The 12,652-nt window shown below is 46.4% G+C and overlaps 1 protein-coding gene across 1 annotated transcript; it reads right to left on the reverse strand.

Annotated features, from left to right (window-relative positions):
- Positions 1 to 480: 480 nt before the first annotated feature.
- On the reverse strand, positions 481 to 986 carry LOC119395765 (potassium voltage-gated channel subfamily KQT member 2-like). Its single transcript, XM_037662770.2, has one exon. It carries the CDS (start codon positions 883 to 885, stop codon positions 649 to 651), a length of 237 nt encoding a protein of 78 aa, XP_037518698.1. The 5' UTR covers positions 886 to 986; the 3' UTR covers positions 481 to 648.
- Positions 987 to 12,652: the final 11,666 nt, after the last annotated feature.

Consider the following 12,652-nt stretch of genomic DNA (forward strand, 5'->3'; position numbering starts at 1 on the left):
GCAACATTCGCGCGTTCGCGCGTACTGTACAGTCAGATGTAACTGAAACCAGTTGCTCTTGCACTGAACATACAAGCGTACAACAACATTCAAGTTGTGCCACTTCAGGACGCGGCAACCGCGAGTGCAGGAAAGTCGATGTTTCCGGGGCGACCCACTGAGTCCTCGGAGCGCGGCAACAAGTGAATGGAAATTTTCGCCGTCGAGTAGCGTCATACCAGCGTCCCGTTTGTTTCGTGTGCTAACAGGTGGTTTTCTGGTATTTATAATGAGCCGGAAAAAACACTCATGAATCAATCACTGGAGGTTAGACACGACTGTTCAGAAGAGCTACGTGTGTCTCCATAGCAGCGCTGGCATGTTGGACAGTGAAGTACTTAGAAGTGCAGTTGAACTCGGGAGCTGAGGCTCCGTGCATTTCTGACGTGCTGCAAGCATGCAGATCGCAGGGTGCGTATCCTCGACCGATCACTTTCGAGGTATCACTTTCGGCGAACGTTTATTGGCTGACCGAGCGATCACAACGTCCGTCGTCTCAACGAGCCGTCTCGCGCTGGCAACACCACGTCACTCGAAAGTGAAGGCAACCCCGAAAGTGACTGGCCGAGGACACGGACCGCAGGAGGCTGAAGGCGACGTGCCGCGTACTCACAGGAAGATGTGGTACGCGGCTGCCCTGTATCCACGTGGCCTCTCAAGGAAATTGTACATGAAGGTCTGCTTCTTGCGGTACTTGGCGTCCCTGGGGTGGGCGCCCACCTTCAGTGGCTTGCCGAGCAGCGACGTCCTCGACGGCAGGCTAGTGTGCAGCGACAGCAGACTGCCGCCGTGCCGGGGCCCGCCTTGCTCGAGTCGCGCGAGCTCCATGTCCGTGAGCGCCTGCATGGCGCGGCCGGCATTCCGCTCGCGGCGGCACGGCCCCCCTCCCCCCTACTCCGGCACTGCTGCTGCGCCCACAGGAGCCGACGACTAGGCCGGACGGCGCGGCGGACCACACTTGGCGCACTTCTTGGCCCCACGCCGACCCGCACTTGCGCGCCGCCAGGGGGGACCGCGGTCGCGGGACGCTCCGCCTCGCGCGCGCCACGCGCCCCGCCGTGCGCGGGAAAACTCCCTCGGAGGAGCCGCGCCGTGGCACGTGCGTCGAAGAAAGGGCAGCGCTCAACTGGCTCGCACTCTTCTTGTGTTGCCTAACTCGGAAACCGAAGGATTTGAGGGTGGCGTCTCGATCCACCTGCATTCGGGCGACGATCACGCGATAATAACAGATGTTCTTTGAAATTTTAATGCCGTGTCTGGCCAGCGCCCAAGCACCTCTTTAAACAACATAAGGCACGAATCATGCCTGACGAAAAAGTAAAAAGTGCACTTTGAGAATTTTTACAAGTTTTGCAAGGTTACAGATGCTCGCAAGGTTTTCCATGTGTCTTCTGTCACACTGAAGGTTATCAAAACAACAATCTTTAAACCTGGTGTACTTAGTCTAAATATTCGCCATCATGCCTTTATTTTCGAAATGTTTACTGATTATAAGGCCACCATGCCATGTCTCATATGAATAATCCTACGTTTATACACGAATATAGCCGCATACATTGCTCTACAAATAGGTCTTACACTCCCGCTTCCCGCTTTGTGACGTGTGTGGTGACACGGGTGATGTGAATACAGAGAGAGAGAGAGAAAGCTTAAGTGAAAGGCAGGGAGGTTAACCAGAAGTTTTTCGGTTTGCTACTCTGCACTGGGGAAGGGATAAGGGGGATAGAGAGGTAAGGAAGGAAAAAAAAGAGTAAAAAGAAATTAAAGAAAAAAAAACGGACACACACTCATAGTCGTTTAGCGAGGTCGGTTGAGCGGAGAAACTTCAGCAGCGCCTTTGTCGCTTTCTGGTTGGAAGCTAGAACGTTCCGGCACTCCAAAATTGACTATATTGCTCTTTTGTTACTAGCAGTCGGAAAAACATAAGCAATGTTATTTTATTGAAATGATGAATAGGAGAAGTTCATGCCTTTATGACTGCACCGGCTACTTCGTCTCCGTTACCAAACTAAATGCGCAAAAATAAAAAAACAGCAAGGAATATGTCATATTGCAGAACACAAGATGTACACTTGAACACAGTGCAGTCCAACAGCACATCAGCCACAAATATGCACGAGTTCGCGTACGAGTTGAGGTAAGGTAAAATAAGTGCGCACATAAAATACAGTAAAACTGCAGTAATATCAGTGTAAAATAACATCTACCCGTACTAAGTCAGATATTCTGTCTTGCTTGGCACACACAGGAAAACGCACAAAAGACAAACAATTAGACATAACGCTAAACACACCATCACAACATTATACAATTCAGAACATATACCAAGATTACTGTACGCATTTTGCTTTCAGTATAAAGCGTACCTGAATATTTCCATGAAATTTTAGTTTCTTCAAGAAACTTCATCAAGGCGGCATGCCAACAGCGGGCCTTCGGAAAAGCAAGGCGTTACCTGGCGGCACACAAAAGTGAAGAATTCCACAAGCGAGATATCGAGATGTAAACGTTTCTTTAAGAGCCAGGAGAAGTCAGGAACAGAGGTGAGCGAGTGTTAATTGCGTATCTCAGAGACAGTTAATTGATGGACGCCCGCTGATGGGAGTGTCAGTTAGGCATGCCAGGATCACTCCACCTGCGACACCGGTAACACATCTGCTCTGAATTTCTACGACCTACGCCTTTCCTCCCAAAGGACATCCTGGACATTTTCAATTACAGTAGCAGCACGATTGAATTGCATGAGCAGTACGGAGAAAATAAATGTACCAGTTACCCAATAAACTACAGGTGTAAGCATTAACTAAGTGAATTTCAGGGTGGTTTGGTTGCCTGGATATAAAATTTTTTAGTACATTGTCCTCTCTAGTGCACAGCCATTGTAGAATTATCCTTGCACAGGAAAATTACAAGCCCGTCTCAGGTCCTGACGTGTTTATAGTGAGTGTTCTGGGCGCAGAGCGCTCAGTGCATCGACATGCGTTCTAATGAAGAGTAGCGGAGCTTTGTAAGTGACCTAGCGCGCGCGCATGCGTGCGTGCGTGCGTATTTGTGGGCATGTCTGCGTGTGTGCATGTCTGTGTGCGTGTCTGTGTGCGTGCGTGTGTGCGTCCTGCGTGTGTGTGCGTACGTGCGCGCGTGTTTGTGTGCGTGTGTGTTGTTGTTGTTGTATTTGTTGTTTTGCGTGCGACTTCGTTCTCGAAGAGCAGGGTGCCTTCGGCGTCATTGAACTTTAGGTGCGTAGAAAGGAACCGAACTTCACAATTCAATCCGACGTTATTTGCCAAAAATTGGTATGTTTTTTTTTTTTTACGGCGTCGAGTGCGCTTACGACTTGCCTGTTCATAGTTTTGTATTCGTGGGATCCCAGTGACCTAATTAGATGTATTGCTTCAGAAAGGTTATACGAACTCCGTCCATTATCTGGCTGTCGAGCCACACGCTTTTTCTAATTCCGTTAGAAAAGCCACTACGAATCCAGCATAGCGAGCAAACCTCAATAATGCATTCTAATTATTAGAAACGCAGGCCTACCATACGAAGTACATTGATTGTGTACCTAATGTTTTAATCAAATTCTTTTTAAATATTGGTTCTTTTACAGTATGTTGCATTCCTTAATTTGCAGATACGAATTTTGAAGTACGGCGTCTCTCTTTGGAAGTGTGAACCACCTAAATAATTAATTTTGTTTATTCATTTCACAGTACTTCATTACTGCTGCTACTCCAGTAACTGCTACCTTAGCCTCAGATATATGTAGCTGGTGAAACGCTGTGATATGGTGGGCCATCTGATTTATCACTTTCATTTTTCCTATTGTCTTTTGTCTTCCTGTTTCGGCCTTTCCTTCCTCCCTGTCTTTATAGAGAGTACGCAACTGCCGTTCGCTTTTCTGTTGCGTCTCGTCATTTTCTTGCTTTTCTTTGTTACTGTGCAATTTGACTTCTTTAATCCCAATATGATTAGTGATAACAACCCTACAGACCACTCAGGCTTATTTTTGCTGTTGTTGCAGTTTCAAGTGTCACTGTATAGTCCTTCGACGAACTATAGGTCAGTCGCACTGTCCGCAGGATTTCCACAGGGCTAGCTCATTGTGCTTGATTTACATTGCATTTCGGTACATCCCCGGCTACCCCTGCAAACATTGCAAAAAGAGCAGAAACAACGTAGTGCGAAGAGAGGCTATAGGAATGCAGCACTGTATTTATTGTAATGTTGGTTTGAAATACGAACACGCCCAACGTTCGACTCTTTCATTTTCTACTCATAGATTGTGACCACCTTCGCGACATAGCTAATAAATAATCATATCTATTCGCTTATTTGAGAATGAAGGTACATGAGCTATGTCGAGTTCTAACGAAAGGCCAATCGCCGAAGTATGAAAGAATCCAGAATTTCTGCAACTTTCCGTATGGTAGGATTATTCAGTTTTTATCCAGAATTTTTAGTGTGTCAAGCAGCACCTTTTCCTACTGCGGAGATGAGTTATGAAACACAAAGTGCGTCTATCCTGTGCACTGGATACCATTTGGTTCAAGCTCAATAACACAACCGAACAGATACACAGAGTGAGAAACGTGGTATTGTAAAGTCATTCACCGCACAAAGTAGTTAAAGGCGCGACTTTAAGAACACATTCGTTACGGCAACTTCGACATTGTTACGGTGGCGTGACGTATACGACGTCAAACACAGCGGTACCACAGGCCGTCTCTTGTCGCTGTGTTTGACACCGCATCAAACACAGCGACAGGACGACGGCGTAGAGGCGATGAGAGAGAGCTAGAGAAGAAAGAAGAGTGAAACAATTAGATTCGGGAAAAAGGTTAGGAAGGGAGAGGGAGAAGCAGCTTGTCCTGGGTCCCCATAACGATCCCGGTGAATTCCAAGACCCGTTAGGTTAGCACATGGTGGCCCTCGGAAGGTCCATCGTCCCAAGGCTTTTGTTTGGGAGAAGATGCATGGCCGGGCGTAAATTTGCGGCTCACTCCACCGTGAAATGGCAAGCCGTTGGTCAGCTGCCACCGTAGCTACACACATCTCAGCACCAATATCGTAAATAAATTTAGCAACTAAATTACGTGGATGGTCAACAGAATGCGTAAATTAAAGCTCCCTTCATACTCCATACGTATGTACTTGGTTCTAAGGAACAGTAATTACCATGTTTATGTTTAGATACATAAGCCAATTTCAGGCTGTGTTTTCAAAGAGTCTGAAATAAAAATATTGGCAGGGTGTTTCTGATCTCCTTGTAGTAGGTCACTGTGGGTGCTATAAAAATATCCCCTTTGTGTTACTGAGGATTGCCTTTAAATCTTTAAATCTATTCAACTTATCTTTTAGGCAAATAACTGACACTGTATTACTACGACATCTCAATAAGAAAGCTTGGTAAACGCTTTTGATGTAGTTATGAGTGTTTCCAGTGGAACTATATTTTTACAAATAATTACTTGTACACATATCATGTATAGTTATGGATGAATGAATTTGGAAAAAAAATCACAGGCTGAATAGCTCTTCCGAGTGATAACCAGAAAGTCGTATCTCGGGCCCTTAGCTTATTTATTTATTTATTTATTTGAAATACTGCGAGTTAATAATTTGGCTCAAGCAGGATGGCTTTCATGCACTATGGGGCTTTCAAGATAGTTTAGGCCTCAAATTCAGTGTTATTGACAAAATCACTCTGATATTGCGCGCTGGCAGTAACAGGAAACAAATAACTTGTTTGAGTTGATCTTGTTCGTATTTCTATTTTCCATGACTGTAAATCAGAGAACCTACATGAGAACAACTGTATTTGAAGCGCATGACCAGATTTTCACATAGTATCCCCAATAAATTGTTGTAATTTACGGACATTTGATGCGATGCCCGTCCTGTACAGGCTACACTGAAAGTACTATCACTTCGCGCTCTGAACTTCACTACACCTGCAGCACCGCACACTCCTCTTCCTCGCCAATCTTGGGGGACCCAAATCCGTACTTCAAAATGTGGAGCGATGGCTCCCCTAGCAGAGCAGTGATGCACTACATTCGCAGCAAATTGAAAGCCGACAGTAAAAGAATGCTATTAGAATTCCTATTAAGCGACAAGTGCGGGATAACTCGCCAGCAAGAGATCTTTCTGAGCAATGTTGTGGCCAATGCTACAGACACACTACGTGCACTTGACAAATGGGTCTCAGCCAGATACGCTATTCGAAAAACTTCTCATGTATGCACACGCTATCAGCAATCATGCAGAGCATATTCACGCCACCTTGTTCGGAGTTTTTAGGGGCGAAGCTCCTTAAAGCGGCACCCGTTCGTCCCCGTCGTAGTACGTAACCAGTCTTAACGCTAGTACCAGATCTTGACCTCCAAGGTGGTGCCGGTGGGAGATTTCTCCTGTGCGTTGTTGAACAATAAAAAATTGGCAGCGTGCGCGTTAACTAAAATCCGAATTCTTCTGTCTCTCATTCCCCATTAGCAGCCATTGGCATGTTCCAGTAGGAAACGTTAGTAGAAGTAAAAGTGTAAGTGTTAACTAAAAGCCGACTTCTTCTGTTTCTCATTCCCATTAGCAGCCATTGTTTACCTCCAAGGTAGTGCCTGGTGAGATTTCTCCTGTGCGTGATTAAACAATAAAAATTTTGTTCAAAAACGCCGTTGATTGATGAAATAAACCAACGAAAGACGCCAGATGTTTTCTAAAAGCAATACGAAAAGACGCCAGATGTTTTCTAAAGCAATGGTTTAAGAATGAAAATTCACAGCGTACATGTAAAATTAAAGTGAGCTGCAAGTCGTCATAACTCTCATCGAACCTTTAGTATAAACGCGCCCGATCTCACGTCGGTGATTATGTACTGGGCAGAATTCACGGAAGATTCACGGTTTACCGATGAACCTCCGCAGCTTCGCCCACTCATCATCATTCACTCCGTGGATATGCTGTGATTTTTTTCAATTTGTTTTTCGCAAGGGGCATCCAACATTCAACAGCTACTACAGGGTGAGATAAGAACCTTAGGAAATGTACAGCAGTTGAAGCCCTCGCTAATTATGCTAGTCAAGGTGGCCTGTTTCGAGTGGTGTAGGAGAGGTCTACAATCTCGTGCGAAAAGGGTTGAATTCAACATTTACCGAAGAGGCGTACAATTCAGCGCATAGGTGACTTGTACTAACACATAAAGTGCAAGTTTAATGCGGACGTTGAAGAGACAAACGCCTTCGGTAAAGAACTTAAAGGCTTTAATGCGGTAGAAAACTCATGCTTGACCTGCTGGTCAAACGGGCAAAGCAGAATGTCTCGAGGCTTGGAGCCGCGCGTGAATATGGCAACTTCTTCTTCGGAAGTTGCAACAACCTGCCCCACGCAAAGCAAAGTTCATGAGAGCCGGTGAACTTCCAAAGGGTAGAGCAACTTGGTAGGTCGTTGCAGATGCGTTCCGTCTGCAGGTCTGATAGAACATGACCTTATTTTTTCATCGCGACCAGCGTGGACTTCGGTCACTCTGGCTAGCTTCCACAGTTGGCGCGGTTGTAGGCTGTCTTCAAGAAGTACGACGTCTCCAATGTTTACTTCCGTAGTTGGCTTGTGCTGACGGGATGATCGTAATTCTTGAAGGTATTCTTTTGCCCATCGTTGCCAAAATTCTTCTAGATTGCTCTGTATGTGCTTCCATAATTGGTTCAGTTGCTTTGATGACACTGGGCGCAGCTCGGACGACTTCGGGCTTGGAATCGAAACCAGGCGTTTTCCTGTGATGAAGTGCGCCGGTGTGAGGGGTTCCGGATCTCGAACGTCACTGTAAACGTACGTGATTGGCCTAGAGTTCAGCACGGCTTCAGCTTCCGTTAGAGTCGTGACAAGTTCTTCTTTCGTGAGGCTATGCTGTCCGACGGTTTTCTTCAAGGCTAGCTTGACGGATCTGACTAGACGTTCATAGAATCCTCCCCAACAAGGTGCTCGCTCGACGATAAACTTCCATTCAATATTGCTGTTTGCAAAGGTACTCGCGACTTCTTCCGACCGTATGCTTTTCCAGAGGTTGAGCAGTTTTTTCTTGCTTCGCTTGAACGTGAGAGCGTTGTCGGAGTATACGGTCGCAGGAAATCCTCTTCGAGACACGAAGCGGCGAAAGGCGTGCAGACAGCTGGAAGCAGACATGTCTTCAACCAGTTCGAGATGAATAGCTCTGACGACCGCGCAGGTGAAGAGTGCTATGTACACTTTCTTGAACGATCGTGTGACCTTGACTAATAACGGTCCTGCGAAGTCAATCCCCACAACTTGAAATGGTTCGGCTGCATTTACTCTGTCGGGAGGTAAAGGAGGGGTTTGTTCCTGAAATGGTTTTGCCTGTTGACGACGACACACTACGCATTCATTGATGACATTCTTGACAAGCTGTCGTGCTTGCAGAATCCAAAACTTTTCCGTAAGTGGACGAGCGTGTCTCGTACACCAGCATGCAGGAGTTTGCGATGGTGCTGAGAAACTATGAGTTTCGAGTAACGATGTTTTTTCGGAAGGATGACCGGATGTCGCTCGTAATAAGGGTTTGGACTGTAGTGAAGACGGCCTGTCACGCGTAAAATTCCGGTGTCGTCTAGGAAAGTCCTGGTATTGCGCAGAGGTGACGTCAACGAGGGCTGCTCGCCTCTTCGAATTGCCCTTATCTCTTCCGAAAAGGCTTCTGCTTGGACTTGGCGCGTCCAGTACATCTCAGCGTTCGCTATTTCTTGGGATGTGAGAAATCCTGTTGCACTGTTGTCATGCGTCAGTTTGTTGACGAATCGCAAGACACAGGCAGTTGTCCGGTGTAAACGAGTGATGGAACTGTAATTAGCGACAAGAATAATCGGTTGCGCTAACTGTGATGTCGTAGCCAGTGTAGTCAGTACTTCGTGCACTTCTATGTGACATGGTTGTCTGTCCTCTTTGGTCGATAGGTCCGAAATTATTCGAACTTGCTGTGGCCAGTATTCGGTGCCTTTAAGTAACCACGAAGGTCCATGCCACCACAATTCTGACGATGCGAGCTGCTCAGCATTTGATCCTCTGGTGATCATATCTGCAGGGTTTTCCTTCCCTGGGCAATGGTTCCACCACTTTATGTTTGTAGCAGCTTGAATCTCATCCACTCGATGTCGTACGAATTGTTTCCAACGATGGCTGTCACCTTTTATCCAGTGAAGCGCTATCATAGAGTCTGTCCACAGGTACACGCTGTTGAAGGAGTTAGGGATGGACCGATTGGCGTGCTCGTACAGTCTTGATGCGATTAAGCAAGCAAGAAGCTCTAATCTGGCCAGGGTTAATTCTTTGATTGGGGCTATGCGACCCTTACAAAGGATGATTGTGGAATAAGACCCTTCTTGATAATCGAAGGTGCACAGGTAGGCGACTGCGCCGTAAGCGGATGGGCTTGCATCAGCCAACACGTGAAGCGTGCTGTTCTTAACCTGTGGTGCCAAATCGTGCAGGTAGAAGCGAGGCAGCTCGATTCCGTAGAGAATAGGGAGCTCATCACACCACCCTTTCCATTCATTCAGGAGTGAAGGCGGAAGAGCAGCGTCCCACTCGACGTTGAACTTCCAGATGCGCTGAAAGCATATCTTGGCTCTGATAGTGAACGGGGTTAGATATCCTAGTGGGTCGTACAGTCTTGCGGTTGCTTGCAGTATAAAGCGCTTGGTGTCAATTCTGGATTTCACAAAGTCGAGGACAGGTCCAGGGGAAAACGATAGGTTGTCGGTATCGGGATGCCAAACCAACCCAAGAACCTTGAAAACACGTAGTGGTTCGCTGACGGGAAGCTCTTCACAACCTTGCTTCAACTGCACGTGCTTGAGAACAGCTAGTTCATTTGATGCCCATTTATGAAGTTTCATTGCAGCGGCAGCAAATATTTTCGTTGTTTCTGCGCAGAGCTTGATAGCTTCATCGACGTTGTCGGCTCCAGTGATTAAATCATCAACATAGATGTAATCTTGCAGCTTTGCGACGGTAGCAGGGTACTCAGTGGACATCTTGTCTAAATGATGCCGAATAGTTGCCGCAAGAAGAAACGAACTTGAAGTCGTGCCGAAAGGTACCCGTGTCATCCGGAAAGTGATCATCCTTGGGAGCGACTCGTTAGGTACGACAAGTTTCTCATACCAAAGGTATCGCAAGGCATCCATGTCGTCTTCTTTGATCAAAATTTGCAGAAATGCCTTTTCAATGTCGGCTACGAGAGCGATGCGGTGGCGACGAAAGCTTAACAGTAGTCTAACTAGATCGGCGTTCAGGTTGGGCCCACTGTGGAGACTGTCGTTGAGCGAAATATGCTCCTTTGCATGTGAAGAAGCATCGAAGACGACACGTGTCTTCGTTGACCTGTCTTCTTTGATCACGGCGTGGTGAGGCATATAATATATTGGGCCTTTTGCGATTGCCGTGTCGTCGACCACTTCGGCGATATTATCATTGGCGTACTTGGAGATGGCCGCGTGGTGCATTGTCAATAACTCAGAGTTTCGAAGAAGCCTCCTTGTCATCTGACTTAGCCGCCTTTGTGCTGCGGCCTTGTTGTCATCGCGTAGAATATCCGTCTTCCACGGAAGTCTTACTTCATAGCGACCATTCACTTGGTTGACGGTCTCCTTAAAATATGTCAGAACAGGATCGTCCTCATTCTGTGGTGATTCCATTTCCACGGCGTCAACATTCCAAAATCTTTCGATTGCGTCGTGTATAGGGCCAGCTTGTACGTTCAGAACCATGGCTTCCGTGCACACCTCTGTCAAGTTGGTTGTCGCTGGTCCGTGAACTGTCCAGCCAAAAACTGTTTCCACTGCCCTTATACCTTGATTTAAGGACTGTGTTTGGCCTGTCACAAGTTCCCAGTAGTGGTCGGCTCCGATTAGAAGCCCTATTGACGTCTCGTTAACGTGACTGGCTGGCAAGTCGAAACCAGCAATTATAAGGCCGTGGTTTGACATTTCTTTCAGTTCACCGCCTTGAAGTACTGGAACCGGTTGATTGCAAATCTTCTCAATGACAAGTGCATCTATGCTGTATCTTGAGACTTCATTTGTACCCTGGAGGTGCAGCGTAACCTTTCGGAAGCTTCGCTTGTTGTTATGGCCGCCGAAGGATCCCACTGACAAATAGTACAATAGACAAATAGTTGGCCAAACAGTACCCTATCCGCGGCCCCTTGCCCACCAAAGCCCCAAATGCTGCCGAAAGCCATCACTTTCTATGAAATAAAGCTTTCATTCATTCATTCATTCATTCATTCATTCATTCATTCATTCATTCATTCATTCATTAAAATTCAGGAATATAACACGCCAAAGTACTATCTAATGATAAGGCACAGCGTAGTTGGACTCCAGGGGTTATTTTCATACCTGAGTTTAATAATATGACCTGAGTTTACTTTATAACAGGTGGTAACATGAAAATCATGGCATGCATGTAACGTGGGGCATGATTTACATTACGCGCTGATGGTATGCTCGCGGCCATGTCGCTAGGTTGATATAAAACAAAACTGGTATTGCGAAACGCGACTTCATGATGAACATATATGACAGGCGCTAACATGAAAGTAATGATATACAGGTCATGTATGACATTACTTACATGCCAGAGTCATGGCGCGCTCGCGGCCGTTTCGCTAGCTCGATATACGCAGAAAGTGGCATTTCGCGACGTGACTGTACGACGAACATAAATGACCGGCGGTAACATGACAATCATGACATGCGTTTCAAGTACAGCATGATTTATTTGTCACGCTCATGGTGCGCTGGCGGCCGGTTCGCTAGCATGACATACACCGAAATTGGTATTGCGCGACATGACTGCATCACGAACATAAATGACATGTGGTAACACAATAATGACATGCATGTCATGTACGGCATGATTTAGAGCCACGCCTATGGTGCTCTCGCGGCCGGTTCGCTAGCTTGACATGTACCAAATTTAGTATTGTGCAACGAGGCTGTATGACGAACATAGGTAACAGGTGGTAACGTGACAATCATGATATGCATTTCATGTACAGGATGCCACGCTCATGCCACACTCATGCCACCCTCATGGTGCGCTCGCGGCCGGTTCCCTATATGCAGCTCTTTGCTGGCTGCTTCGCATTACATCGATTCCCACAGTACGTGGGATCTGCCGGATTTTCTGTCCTGTTTGCACTCACCTCTCCTGCAGTGGCTGTACAGTGGGCAATGATGAAAATGAAAACTATGTTTAAAACTTACATTTCTATCAGACACAATTTGTTCAGAACTGAGACTTTCATCTTGCTGGATGCGCCGAGATACGAAAACCACACAATTTACGTTGTAAGAACGAAGGAAGGCAAATTGTTTGAGGGGCTCGTTTCGCGTTCTGGACACAACCTTGTGAAACCAAAAGGCAATTGAACGAAGGAACAGCGCAAATGAGATTATCTGTTATTTTGAACTGTAGTATAGCAATTACGCCATGAATGGAAATGAATTAAACTAGAAGAAAAGAACACCCTTGCCGTTGGTGGGGCCCGAACCCACAACCTTCGAATTTTTTTATTTCCCACTTGCTTTGTCAAATTAATTTG

The sequence above is a fragment of the Rhipicephalus sanguineus genome, chromosome 6, assembly GCF_013339695.2.
Source record: "Rhipicephalus sanguineus isolate Rsan-2018 chromosome 6, BIME_Rsan_1.4, whole genome shotgun sequence".
In the NCBI taxonomy this organism is placed as follows: Eukaryota; Metazoa; Arthropoda; class Arachnida; order Ixodida; family Ixodidae; genus Rhipicephalus; species Rhipicephalus sanguineus.

Coding starts and splice junctions, on each gene's coding strand:
- LOC119395765 (XM_037662770.2), bottom strand. CDS start 885: ATGCAGGCGCTCACGGACATGGAGCTCGCGCGACTCGAGCAAGGCGGG.